The sequence below is a fragment of the Ruditapes philippinarum genome, unplaced genomic scaffold (assembly GCF_026571515.1).
Source record: "Ruditapes philippinarum isolate M1 unplaced genomic scaffold, ASM2657151v2 ctg9838_1_1_1_1, whole genome shotgun sequence".
Classification (NCBI taxonomy): domain Eukaryota; kingdom Metazoa; phylum Mollusca; class Bivalvia; order Venerida; family Veneridae; genus Ruditapes; species Ruditapes philippinarum.
Window position 1 is genome coordinate 16,551 of NW_026856234.1, and position 14,906 is coordinate 31,456.

A 14,906-nucleotide genomic window follows, 5' to 3' on the forward strand; every position below is an offset into this window, starting at 1 on the left:
TCATTTCTTATGTCACAGCAATGAGATGTAAAAGTAAACAGGTTTTTAAAATCGTACGAAAATGTGATAAAATATTTCTTAAAGTAAGCGAAAAATAATGCAATGAATAGTAGGATATGGCTGTTAAAATAGCTGATACATAATAATAACATAACCTTTTAGTACTTAATTTTATTATTTTATGTCCTGACATTATGATTAAATGTTGATTTGCAAGACACATTTTTAATAATATTCACATATTTCTTTGAAAATCATAAACGTTTTTGTATATTTAACTTATATGATGTTTTGTGATGTAATATAATGACATGGTATGTTACGTGATGTTATTATATATAAATCGTTCATAGGTTTTCAATGGTTGTTTTAATTTAAAATACATTTTATAAATTAAAAAAAAAATGTTTCCATCTCATAGATGAATTTGCTTAATAGTTATCGTGCTTTGCAAATTGAAAATTAAAATTATAAAAATACTACTTACTTCTAGTAGATTGCTTGATATCCCAAATGAAGCTTTAAGTGTTGTCGAAGTGGAACTAGGTAAATTCGATTCCTAGATTGAAAAAAAAAACAAAAAAAAAACACTATATTTATTATTTGTTTACTCATGCTAAGACGTTTAATACAACAGAAATAACAACTATTTGCTTTTACCAAAGGAAAATATCTCATAATTTCAAATTACTGAAAGTCAAATTTTGATACGACTTTAAGTATATACTTTTTTGATTAGGTTAAAAAAAATATTGAGTTTTTTATTCATTCTTGTTGTCATTTGACTCATTCACATTTTAACAGAAACAAAACATGAACATTTACAAAAATTACTTTTTATAATTTGACGTGATGTTAGATAACTTACTCCCAGGGAGAACTCATACTGATCATCAACAGATAGACTATCACATTCTGTGTCCTACAAATATTTCAAAGAAAGACAATTTAAAAAAGACAGCGTTAGAAAATGCAGAAACTTAAGGATGTTTATTTGTTTGCTTTCAGTAAACATGTTAAATATCACACTGAAGAATAAACGAACAATAATATTTTTACAAGTGCGTTACACTAGTGGAAAATTATGTTGTTTTATCCAACTCTTTGCCATATTTACACACATTAAAAATACGTAAACAAAAAACATTTACGCAAGAAACAAAATTACACAAACGTTTTAAAATTACTAATCATATAATTCTGATTTTATTACAAATAAAAAAAAATCCGCAAATAATGCATTTATGCATGAGCTTTTTAAGATTTTAGAAAAAAAGTTTTAGACTATAAACTGATCTCACATTTATTAAATCTTATTAAATTTGTTTTATTCAGGCTATAACGTTGTTTCAAAAAAAGTATAACAAAATGTAAATGTAATAAATGTAAACTTGCAAGATGGATAGTCATTCTTTATTAATGATTTACAATCAGGAAATAAACTGAATTTCCAGATGACTTCTCAGATAAATCATCAGAAATCTTTACATTTTGTATAAAGTAAGAATAGAGTAAAACATAAAAATATTTGCCTGCTGCTCCATAAAACTAGATCTGTTGTTACTATTTGATATAATTCTATATAAAAGATGGGATATATGGGAGGCATTTGTGTAATAATGTATATATGTGAAATATTGTTAACTGAAGTAAACATATTTTCCTCATTTTCCCCAGTATCTTGCCAGACTTTAAGTTTTGAATTTATAACTAATAAATAATAAGAAAATTTACCTTAATTTAAAAAACGCATCAAGTGAATTTTCGGCAAACATATCAATTAATGAAAATAAATCCCATCTTGATTATCCTATTTATATATCTATATTTATATCTCTAAAGAAGATTTCCTCTTCTTTTTAAGGAAGTATTATTCATATAAAGAGTAATATATTTGTCCAATACAATTTATCCGACCATTGATGTGCTTAAATTATAATATAAATCTATTAAAGACATACCTGCTCAGCATTTTCACTGTGACTTCCATGTTGATTCGTTAAAGTAGATATCGCAACGTCATAATGGTTACCATCCTTGTGATGCAGATAAATTGCACCTTGCACTTTCAGTTTTCCATCAATTGGTCTGAATGCAAGCCAATCTTCCTTTAATCCGTATTTAGTGAAAACGAAAATGTTCATTCCGAATAAACTTGATGCACCAAGAATTTCAATGTCTGTACCCCACACACCGTTTTCGTCCATTTTACTTGTTCTCCTGTAAATGTCCTGCTCATGAGCAACAATTTTTTTGCCGTTTTTAGTGCTTGAAATATATGAAACTATAAGACTACGAAAGTATCCATGATAATCTTCAGATCCACATACTGAGTAAGAAATTGCCCGAAACAAACAATTACCATCCCCTTGAATTTTATGTGTGTTAAATGAAATTCCTAATGGGCATGACTTTATGCAGTCAACATCATTTTTTGAGTTTAATGGCGTGAGACCTATTGGCTTGCACAATTTTAATTTATCATCGTTTGAAAGAGGATTAAACTGATCCATAATTCTTGATAACTATGACACGGTATGAAAATTAATTTATCGGATGTGTTTTAGAAAATGAATTTCTTACAATTCAATTCATCTAAAGATAAAACCCCGCCTTGAGAATTGATAATTGACGCCTTGATGTACATTGACCAATCACGTGAAGTTTCTTGTAATTTCAGGAACCAATAAAATCAAATGGTCAGAACATTAAGTATTGGGTTAAAAAGTTGCGTTATTTTGCTCGCCTGCAAAGCGCCGAGGGTAACCAAATCAAATACACATAACCTTTTTTTCAAAAAAAAAAAAAATTAAAAATTACAACAATGCAGAGAATAGCTTCGACGAATGAACAATTTAGAAGTACAGATTGGGACATTATCAACAAGCTCAAAATCGGTAAGCAATGTTTGCGTTTTGTTTTTATTTATATATATTGCAAAATTAAAAGTTCATCAAATGTTATGTTTTAAAATAATTCTTTATTTCAACAAATGAATAAGTATAGTTTGTATTTATTTGTGTTTATATTGTTTTCAGGGACACATATTCAGGTTCATATATCTAACCTTATCAATCCACACGTACATCGCAGAGTCAGAGACTTAGACCACTCACATATCGATCGGTTAAAAATGGCTTTTAAAACATCGTACAGGGCGGAATTCAACTGTATGGTTGGCATGGTTGTGAACAAACCGCCAACATTGGATGATTTTGCATTTCCTGGAAGTTCAACTGTAGAGGTTCTAGGTGGGAACCACTCAAGAGTAGCGCTCCAAGAGTTGAATTTGCAACAATGTGTGACCATGGTGCTGTATGAAAACCTTTCTGATGCACAAGCATTAACTATCGGTTTAGAACATAACCGAACCAATGAAAATGCGAAGCTGATGAATTTTGAAGACGATGTTCTTCTATTTAGAAATGTTCTTGAATCAAAAAGAAAAGAGAATTCCGAGAAAACTAAACGTCAGATCTCAATTATATGGAGATCTGACTTATGTGGAATAACTCAAAGAAATGTAAGTAGATTTAATATCCCCTGTTATCGTTATTCAATATACTGTTAAATTTATAATTCGATACATTTTGCTATTTTTTAATTCTCAAATAATAGTGCATCATATTTAACGTGAGCCAGTCGTAAGTAAACTATTATTAGTATTCATTTTGTAACAGATGCTTAAAGCCACAAAAAGCCCAAGTTAAAGTTTAACAGACATCTGTATACATTAACCAATGCACATCAGAAATCATAATACTAAAACTAATGCGCACATATTGTTTCAGAAAGTGGAATTAAGGAATTCTTACAAGATCCATATGCATTTAGCATCGCTACAAAAAGATGAATGGAATGCGCTAATAAATGTTTTTGATGCTTTTAGGAAGGTAACAAATGGCTTCTATTTGTTTCATGTGTTACAAAGTTAGCGCATATTATCTTTTTGACATGCATCTGTTCTAGATTAATCAGTCCACTAATTAAGAAACATCGAATTCTGTACACATCATTTTTTTTTATCTTTGACCAAATATAATATATTTTCTTACTGATTTAACTTAATGCTGCTAATTTAATGTTTGAACATGATAAAAAACATATATATATATCAACATATTTCGTAAATAATGTTACATTATTTTTGATAAAACATATCAAACATGAATAGATTTTTATCTTTCTTAAAACAAGATTTATTTTTGTAGCAGGAGAGTGACTTTATTGTTTGTTGATCAAATGAATTATTCTATGTAAACTTTCTTTTTATTTTAGAAAACAATAAAAGGTCTCAAAAAAGTCGACAATGTAACACAATACATGTTTAGGATGTTCATAAGACTTCCCAGTGACAGTGTTAAGAGGAATCTTCTTTTAGAATTAGGATCCGGTGAAATCACACCTCATGAGTTTAGGATGAAGATCAAGAGGTATGTATAATGAAATAGATTGCAAATGATCATTGATATTCATATTTTATCAATCAACATTTACCAGGTGATAAAACAAATATATAATTAGCATGTAATTTTTCATTTCCATATCGCCACAAATTAATTAATTTATCCGAAGTAAAGCAATGTATGCAATTTATACAATTTATAATTATGATTTATACGATAGCAAGTTCCCTGAGTTGCGATATTGTCCTTTATCATCATGTAATGCTAGAAATAACTTAGATGAAGTAATTCAATAATTATATAACGTTGGCGGAAAAGGAACTGCCTATTTCCGAAGCAAAACTGTCAAAATGTACACATATGATTGCCGAATGCTATATAGGGATGTTTAATATCAGCAGACTATTATATTATGTAGTTGAAGAGATTTTTAAATACTTATATAACGGAAGATTTCTTTTGTTCTTTCAAACATGACTGTGTTTGCTACCTTTTTAAATATAATATGACAAGAAAGTTTTATGATATACCTTGCTTAAGTTGCAAATTTTCAAGAATTATAAAACATTAATATTGCTAGATATAGTTTGCTTTACAATAATATTGTTTGCATTTAACAACTTTAGATAAAGATTAATACGTTTTATCATTTTCTAAATAAATGTGGGTACAAATTCATAGCAACAATTCTATTGCTCGATTCTTTGTTTTTGCGAACACATATATACAATATTCACTATGAAAAATGCAAAATTATGCTATAACAAATTTCTGATATTGTTTCTTTCTCTTACCTAATATTTAATCACTATAATCATTTCTAAACTCCTCCATTTTCGTCGATAATGCGATAAAAATCAAATAAGAGTCTTGCAGGTCAAGAACTTTTAACTGCCACTAAAAAAAACTATTAAGTCATTGAGTCTGTAAATATGTGCTATCTCTGACAGAGTGAGAGGAAAGCAAGAAAAACAGTTACGGTTATCCTGTTTGACAATGTCTGATTGATGTTTTTGTTGTTGCTTTTACTCGGTCAGTATTTGTCGAATAACTGATGTAATAACTGATAACCCTATTTCTTTCAAAAATATATTTTTGTATATATTTGTATCGTATATCTTGTAAAATTGAACGGAATAAAATATGTTTAAATTAATCATTTAAATATAAACACTTATGAATACTAAATAGACTTTGCTGAAAAATTTACTCTATATATTTATATATATATATATAGACAAATCCAGATATTGCAACTTACAAGTAAAGGCCAGTATCAAATTTCATCCCATAACTTTTAATATAATTAAATAGTTTATTAGCTTCAGATATCAGTCCAGAAAATAGATAAATAAAGATGAGAGATTTAAAACAAGTTCTTTTACAAGACCCTTTATACAAAATGTAAAATTACCACATGTTCTACCTCGACCATAATACAAAAAAGGAACATTGAATTACAGATAAAACGTTCTAGAAATCAATAGATATTTATAAATTAACATATAAAACTGTAGAAATTAAAATCAAATCATGAATTTATTCATATTTATAGACATTTTTACTATAGTAAAACCAAAAAATTATTCATTGATGTGAACTGTTGTTCTCAAATCCGATATACATTGTATTGTTTATACATTATTTAGATATTATGTTTAAATTTATCATACATGTGTCAGATAAGCCCAGCCTACTCGCCATTTATGCTTACTATGTTTATTACCGCTCTATCAGTCAAGTAACGAAATTCCTTCTTCATCTGTAAATGATTTGAGCGTGAGACTGACATATAAATGTTTTAAACTCGCACTGCCATACGAATATAAAATATAGCCCTCTTAAAAATAATCAAACAATTATGCTAAAAGTACATAGATAATATGATATTTACATTCACGAACCGGTCACACATTTAATTACTAAATATAAGTAAATGAAAAAATGTATTGTAAAATTGTGTGCTTTTAATGAAAAAGGCTGTTAAAACTAAAACATTGTGTACGGCTTTTTGATTGAAACATTTTTTTCACAAATGCTCTTTATCAGCTGCGCGAAGATATGATCTTCACCGACAGAATAAGCCACAAATGATAATATATTACTTTTTCTATTTTCATGTATTTCCTTCGGTGATTATATGACTTGCATGCCTTTTCAGAATTGTAGACCAGAAACAAATAGATTTGGCGGAGACGGAGGATATTGCCAAAGATAATGAGATGGAGTTAAGCACGGAAGATTCACTTTCAGCAAACGATCAAAGGTATTACTTAAAACTGAATTGTTGAGACCAGACACAACGAAATTCTCAAATAAATGATTTTTATCTTCATAAAAGTGTTTTTGGATAAATATACCTTCATCTGACACATTCGAAATCAGATATAGTTTAAGTTTCATGTTAATCCTGCTCAAATATTCATTAAATGATATCTAAAAAATTAGGTTACCATCTTGATTCTGACGATTCGGGTATAAACTAATAAATGTCATCTTTGCAAATTCAGATACACTGAGGAAGAAGCATATAATTTTGTGGATATCCAGCAAGAACAAACCTCACACCGGTAATTGCGAAATGCTTTAAATAAATGATAAATATGATTTCTAACGGGACTTATAATCTATATATCGAAATAACATATATTTACTTTGTTTAATTATAAAAATCACTTTATTTTTCTTTACCAAACTTATACATCTCACAATTCTTAGTTGCTCACACAAAAATCCTCCTATTTGAGTGATCTCTTTATCGTACATTATCCTATATGTTATAAATATATAATTGAATATAAAACAGGACCAAGATGGATAACCACGAACAATTAGAAGAGGATATGAAATACATAACAGACAGTTTGAAAAGGGAAAAGGAACTTCGGAAAATGGCTTTTGTTACGATTGAAGCGAAGGAGACACTTATAAAAGAGAAGGATAAAAAAATTTTGGAGCTCGAGGATAGAGACAAACTTCAACAGAAGGTGACTATTCAAATATGTGTATGGTGTTTTCAAGGCACAAGTAATTATGTGCGTAAAACACCGAAATTATGCTAGTTAATCAACTAATTTAAAAGTAGATTCGAATGACACACATGTGTTAATAATGGAACAGTTATATAAAAGGATAACGTTTATAAAGTTTCTACTATAAATATATTACATAGGTTATACAAATGCTTACATTGTCGCTCATGTCAACAATAAACACATGAGTTTTGTTTCTATTTTTCAGACAAACAAAGAATATATGATAAAGCAAAATCTAGAACTTGAAAAATATAAGCTGCAAATTCGACAATTGACAGTAAGTGGAAAGTAGATATTCATTACTGTAAATTACAACAAACGTGTATGACGTGTATGCTTTAACACTGCTAAAGGGTGCTCATTGTAACACCTCGAAATTTTTAATTTCACCCTTGACTGTGTTCAAGCAGACGGTTATATCTAAACAATAGTTATCTTAAAGCATTTATCAAATTATTTAAATTCCAATAAATCTATTTTCGTTTAGACGATCTGATGATTGGTTAGTAATCATCAAATGAGCCGCGTCACGACAAAACCAACATAGTGCGTTTGCGACCAGCATGGATCCAGACCAGTCTGCGCATCCACGCAGTCTGATCAGGATCCATGCTGTTCGCTAACCAACCCTTTTACAAGTAGAGACAATAATAGCAAACAGCATGGATCCTGATCAGACTGCTGCGCGGATGCGCAGGCTGGTCTGGATTCATGTTGGTCGCAAACGCAATATGTCGGTTTTGTCGTGACGCGGCTCAAATATGTTAAGGTGCCTTATTTTACTTAAACCTACAGTTGCAAGTTTATGAAAATGGAGGCTTTAGATATGTCTTAAAGCATATTCAAGTATCAGCTGTATTAAATTGATATTGATTGAATGATAGAATTAAAAGCATGTAATGGTGTTAGTTTTTTGGTTCTATAGATTTATGTCTGCAGTTTTCTGACTGAAAACTGACATTCAATACGCAAACTAAATATTTTATCAATATCTTAATTTTTCCCTTTGCATTTCCATTACCTTAAAAGTAAGCCTTTGTCATTTGATATTGTACATTATCTGTTATATATATATATATATATATTAGTACCAATTAATGTATCATGTACATGTAACAGGGGGTAATCAATTGATTAAAGTGTAGTTGGAATAAAAGTAACTCTAATTAACTATATATTCCTTAAGATGAAGACAGATCTTCTTCAAAAAGAGTTAGAAAGAGAAAAGATAAGATGTAAAGCAGCAGAGGAAACTGCAGCTAGAGCAAGGGCTCAATTTCTTAAAAATACCAACGTAAGTTTGTTTCTATGTTATCTATGTTATAACTATATTCCAAGGCATTTCTAAAAATATTTCAAAACATAATGTAGTTACGATTTTTGAAAAATACTTGTAAAATGTGACTTGCTTTTTTCTAAATAGTTGTAGAATAATATACAATCGTAATACTTTCAAATATCGGATTATTGTAGCTATATGATTTCCTTATATGGCATGGGAACCTAACACATTACTATGATACAAATACTCTAAGAACTAAAAGATTTAAGTTCATTCATGTCTTCCACAATGGCATAATTTACTCGCCATTGATCTTCTGAATGTTGCTCTGTGATTTTCAACCTCCGGTGTACGTTTATAAAAATTATTATATTTTCAGAATGACAATATACTGATTTCAAAACGAAAAACAGACATGACCAGCGAAAAGGTATGATTTACCACTTACTCTTCATCTATTTGACATAACAGCAAATGTGTTACTATCATTAGTCAGTTAATGATAAACTCATTTACAAATTCACAAATGACAAATGCATTTAAAAACGACATTTCGATCTTTTTACTTTCTTAGCACATGAACTATCGAATTAATTTCCTTATTTTCATTGCAACATATCGACAAGGTATGCTTTTTTATTTAAAGGAGAATGGCAAGAAGCCAAAACAACGTAAGACAGTACCAATTGTAAAATCAATGGAAATCAGGATTGAAAAGGTAATTAAATTCTCAAAGACTTAAACGTTTATTTTACATTAACGGGTTTCATACAGAACTGCGAAATATGCTGTTTCACTCATTTTGTTGCAAATGTGACATAAAGTTAAAAAAAATTCTCTGCATTTATTTAAGATTTTTATTCTTGGCAAAGTAAAGATTAAAGCTCCGTAGTTCCATAGAAGACGTCTTTAAAAAGTCTGATTGTCAGTAATTATTAACATTACCGTGCTTTGTTTCTAGAATGTTGTCTATTTGAAATTAATATTCTTTAATTAAGATGAAACTTTGTACTTAATGTGCCATACGTGTACATTTTCTGAAATAAATAAGTAAATAGTGTATTTGTTTCTTTATGCATTATTTAATCATGTCTATCTGTTTAAACGAAAGAAACAACATGTGTTTGAAAAAAATCAAAACATTTTCAGCTTGATGCCGCCAATCAACAAAATTACGAGGAGAAACAGGAAAAAATGTCAGAAGGAGAAGATAAAGTAGGTTTAAAAATAGAATAGAAAATATATTCAAGAAAAGTACCAGTTGTTATAATTCTAAATAAAGCATTGCATTTATTAATTATTCATAGATTAGATGATAATGATTTTATAACAATACAACACTTTAAATGTTCCATAGTAAAAGTGCTAAAAGGTCAGCTTTTGATATTACAAAGATGTGCTTCGTTATACATATTTTAAAGCATCTCATGATCAAATGCACGATAGATTGTTTAAATTTTCTTGCAAGTTAAAACTCTTAATCAATACATCCGTTCCAATATAATGTTAAGGCATTTAGCAAAATTATTTTTAAAAACATTTCTTTTTATTTAAAGCGTGATGCTAACCACAATCATAACTCCAAGGAGAGAAAGGAAATATTGTTAGAAAAGGATGAACAAGTAAGTAAAAAAATCAGAGAATCAGAGGAATTGCAAAATTTACCTTCATTTTTCAAATTAGTTTAAGAAGTATATTTGCATTGAATACTTTTTCATTGGGTTATAACGACCTCAAACGGTACAACAACATTCTACTATGTTTCATAGATGACGTGAGTAAAAGTGCTCAGAGATGAGCTTTTGCCATCGCAATATTTGTGTCGTGTAACACAGGTAAAAAACATGTTCAAAATACCGTCCCCTACAGTTTGACTTAATGTGAAAGGACTTTTAATACGTTTTTTAAATGTTCTGCAAGCTTCAACTGTTTTTGTTTCTAAATATGTAGATATCACTTTGCACTCTAGTTTGTAAGTAGTAATTGATTAAATTGTTGAAAAAATGTTATTAGCATAACAATTACTTATCTTGCAGTTTTATTCTCTTTATTCAATTATCTGTTCAAATCACATGTGTTTAAACAATAACAAAATGATGGTGAAAATTTAAGTATTTTTTTTTATTATTCAGATTGATGCAAATCCAAAACATAACTCTGAGGAGAAAAAAGGAATATTGTTAGGAAGGGCCGATAAAGTAAGTAATCTTAATCAGATAAAATTGGGTACTTGAGCAAAATTGTCCTTTTTTGGTTTCAGATTATTATTTGCATTGACTTATTCTTCTTAGTGTGAATGATTAAGACATACATAAGTACTTCAACATTCCTCTATTTTTTAGATAACCTGTGTAATATGTGCTCCGAACCGTTAGATTTACTTCGTTATGCATAATCATGAAAAACATCTTCCAAAAAAAAACCGTTCGCTCGATTTTGACTTAATTTGACATAAAGAGGTTCCTACAGTACTGTGAGCTTAAGCTACTGTATTTTCAAATTGTGCAATCTGAACAACTCTTAAATTAATATCTTTGAACGCAATACGGAATGAAAGAAGTTCTACCACATAGTTTAGGTGTATACACAAACAGATATGGTTATCTTTGATAATGTATAATAAACTAATATATTTGACATTCAAGGAAAATAAAGTCTGTTTCAAAACAATTTTGATTTGGAAATGTTTCTAACGTTAATAATGAATTTAAAATGACCACTAATGTATAACTTTAAACAAATTCGATTTAAGGTAGTACACCCCTAATGCACTGTCTCCACTTTGAAGAGTATCCAAATAGGCTAAAATCACTGTAAAGTGTATTGAAACTGAGGGGGCGTGGGTTCAAACCCCAGAAGGGGCAATTTTTTTTCTTTCTTTTTTTTCTTTTTAACATTTTTTATTAACCTCTCAGACCCCCTATAGAAGAAAAAAGTGTTTCATTTTAATTATATAATTATTGTAGGTATTTATTTATTAAATAATGCCAAATTTAATAGCAAATATGATACCAGATATTTTCAAAGTTTAATAAAATAAAAACTAAACGGTAAAAGTATTTTATATTTTGCAAGACCAAGCAATATACATTAAAGAAAATTTAGGCAAACTTTGAAAATAGCCCCTCATTTTTGAAAATTTTAGGGATATTTTAAATAAGGCTTTTTACATAGGGAAATGGTCAAATTAGTGTTAAAAGTGGGTGGGGTAGGGTTACATTTTTATACATATTTAAAACATTTCGTTTAAAAACAATCATTTTGCTTGTTTAATTTGTTACCTATATGTCATTGTTTATTTCTTAACAATGAGCAAAAGGAAAACATTTTTCATAATGATGATATTATAGATTATTTAGAGTTTCCTCATTTCTGAAAAAATCCCTTCTAATGGCAAAGTTTTAGTTCATAAAAATGTCCATAACTCATAAACCACACGGTAAATTTTGTTTAAATTTTGCATACAGGTGACATTTAAGGCATATAACTGTCCTATGTTGTCAAATTTACAATTCCTTATAGTGCCCATTAGGGGTGTACTACCTTAATGTCAACAGTATCTACAACCATCATAAGTACAAAAATAATGTGCTGTTTATTTTTATAGCATAATGTTTACTTAATTAAGTTGGACTTTTATACTCGATATATTTGAAAGACCCCAAGCCTTGTATATCTTCCTGTTTACATATTAAGTTGTTTAGGTCTATGTAAGACGGAAACACCTTATCCGTTCTGTGTATTCTACTATTTTGTCCAAAGTCCTTTTTTGTCCGTCCAAGAAGATGGTTTTAAGTCAATAAAAAACGTTCAAATTGCCTTCTCTTAATAGAGAGCCTCGATCGGGTAAGGCACTGATCCCCTGAGGATCAAAATCAAGCTCACTGTTACTTAAATTAGAAAATCGGTTTACAGTCAATTACTAGAGCTTACAATGACAAATTTCAATGGGAATTGGTAAAATAACGTGAAACCTTCGGGTCAATGTCGTTTTATTTAACAAAAAAAAGGTATCCTGTCCAGTACAAGCGTAAGGAATGATCTATATTCATTGAAACCTGGTGCTTAAAATTTGAAGTCCTAAATCGGATTGTTCTTTAGTAATCTAGGGTAAAGGCTATTATTGCTTTTACTAAGAAGATAATTTGCTTTCCACTCAATAACTGGAGTTTATAATGAGATAAATCAATGAAACTGTGTAGTAAGATGCCGTGAAGACATCGTTTTGAGCTCAAAGACTTAAATTATAAAATTGTGTCAACTCAAGATGTCCATATTTACCCAGAAACTCAATATAGTAATCAGAGTTGTTATATTTTTTATGTTTTTGAATCGTGTGGTGTTAATAGTCGGACACTTGCAGAGTTGTTACTGGTTACTACAAGAAAGCCATTAAAGTGTTTCGACATATGACTATAATATGCAGAAATCTGCGTAAAACAGAAAACATAATTTTATATAAATCGTATTTCTGATTTCAAAAATATAACGTTTTGTTATACTTCTCATCAATAACATCAGCTCTGATGATATTACTTTTTATGACGTTTTTCTTTTGATGTACATATAAAACTCTATATAATAGATAATTATTCAATTTTGAGTATGCATTATTGTATTTGTTTCCAAAGCAAAAATCATTTCTTTTTCAGGAAAGATGCACAATAGCCCTCGTAGAGTATAACAGAGGGAAAGTATACTATGTCATGCTAACAGATGAAGATAATATAGCTTATTGCCATAAGCCAGTAGGGCAAATTAAAGATGGTGTATTTATACAACATCCGACCGCAGCATCCTTTATTGTAAATCATAAAGATGTTCAGCAGTTTGAAGAAAAGTTTATCATATGTCGGTTTTCATGCGTATCTGATGGCACGCATATTTCTGTCGAAAATATGTCGTTGAAAATGACTGACCAGCTATTAGACATACAAACATACATTAATAAATTAAACGCATTGTCTTAATACAAGGTTTAATTTACAATGTCTCAAACATCATTAGAAAGATTACATTTTAACTTTTATTATATTCTTGAACAATTACCATCTTGATTCAATTCAATAGCACTAATTGTCAAGTGTAAAGTTCAGTTCTAATTTTGAATGAGATCATTGCAAATGAAACTGAATTCAAGAAAAAAATGAGAAGGAAAACCATAATCTTACAAGATGATTAGAACATAAGCAGACATCCCATGCAAACTGTATCCTCATTTACAATGAATAATCTTCAAAACTGGAGAGTCTGCATAACCTAAACGATTTATGATTGAAACAATACAATTTATTGCTTTGTCCGGAACAATATCTTATTTGCATTGCCTTCTAGAATTTGTTTTGACAACAATTAACAGAATTAAAAGGGTAATTTTGAAAACCCTGTTTTTTATCTGTTAAGCTATAGAGATGCAGTAGGATAGGAAACATTGAAATGCTCATTTGAAGTGCATTTATTATTTCATAGAATAATGCTTTGAGTTTGAAAACTGAACATAAAGAAAGGCTTTTCAGTTCGGTTTATTTTATATCAATGCATAATATTTAACATAAATTCGATAAAGTAAAGAAAATATGGAAATGTTTTAATTGTGTTTATCTTAACAATAATAAAACAGACTAGTTAAACTTGTTTCGCTCCTTCACTGTTTTATTAATCCCTATTGAACATTATATATAACATGTTTTATACATATACACATTTTAACTCTTCTCTAACAAACTGCAGATCTGTAGTTGGTTTATTGTGTTCTTATTTCAATCATTTTCAAAAAAAATATACCAACGTTACTTATGCCACGTTACTTTTTATGAACTCAGTGGGACAAACAAATTAATTGTTTTGCCCTCCAAAACGTTGAAAAAATGTTTTATGTATCGTTTTGACAAAATATGTACACATGATCTGTGTTTAAATACATTTATTATAATATTAACACATATGTAGTTAAGTACATCATGATATGCACGGAAATTCTTTTTGTCCTAATATTATTTGTCCAAATAACAATAAAAAATATAAAAATTAAAAAAAAAAAAATTCTGCTTAATTTACCTTTGTTATTTTCATCGTCGTTGACAAAGTATTGGCCATATACATATCATTGAAAACTCATTTTAAAATCTTAATAAATAACGGTTAAAAGTAAAGATCAAACTAACCCGATTAAAAGTTAGAAGG

At 29.0% G+C, this 14,906-nt stretch overlaps 1 protein-coding gene and 1 long non-coding RNA gene across 2 annotated transcripts; both read left to right on the forward strand.

The window, feature by feature from the left end:
* Nucleotides 1-3,026: 3,026 nt before the first annotated feature.
* Nucleotides 3,027-8,789, forward strand: LOC132745896 (uncharacterized). The gene is made up of 8 exons (XM_060734902.1): nt 3,027-3,523; nt 3,792-3,893; nt 4,279-4,433; nt 6,568-6,672; nt 6,917-6,976; nt 7,213-7,393; nt 7,647-7,718; nt 8,628-8,789. Exons 1-8 carry the CDS (start codon nt 3,134-3,136, stop codon nt 8,787-8,789), a joined length of 1,227 nt encoding a protein of 408 aa, XP_060590885.1. The 5' UTR covers nt 3,027-3,133.
* A 12-nt stretch (nt 8,790-8,801) lies between these two features.
* LOC132745895 (uncharacterized) lies at nt 8,802-9,938 on the forward strand. Its single transcript, XR_009627916.1, has 3 exons — nt 8,802-9,153; nt 9,370-9,441; nt 9,873-9,938. It is a non-coding gene; the product is annotated as an uncharacterized LOC132745895 (long non-coding RNA).
* The last annotated feature ends 4,968 nt before the right edge of the window (nt 9,939-14,906 follow it).

Bases quoted from the DNA above. Each gene is read 5' to 3' on its own strand.
- LOC132745896 (XM_060734902.1), top strand. From the start codon at position 3,134: ATGGCTTTTAAAACATCGTACAGGGCGGAATTCAACTGTATGGTTGGC. The intron at 6,977-7,212 runs GTAATTGCGAAA...AATATAAAACAG, and splicing joins CAAGAACAAACCTCACACCG to GACCAAGATGGATAACCACG. The intron at 7,394-7,646 runs GTGACTATTCAA...TCTATTTTTCAG, and splicing joins GAGACAAACTTCAACAGAAG to ACAAACAAAGAATATATGAT.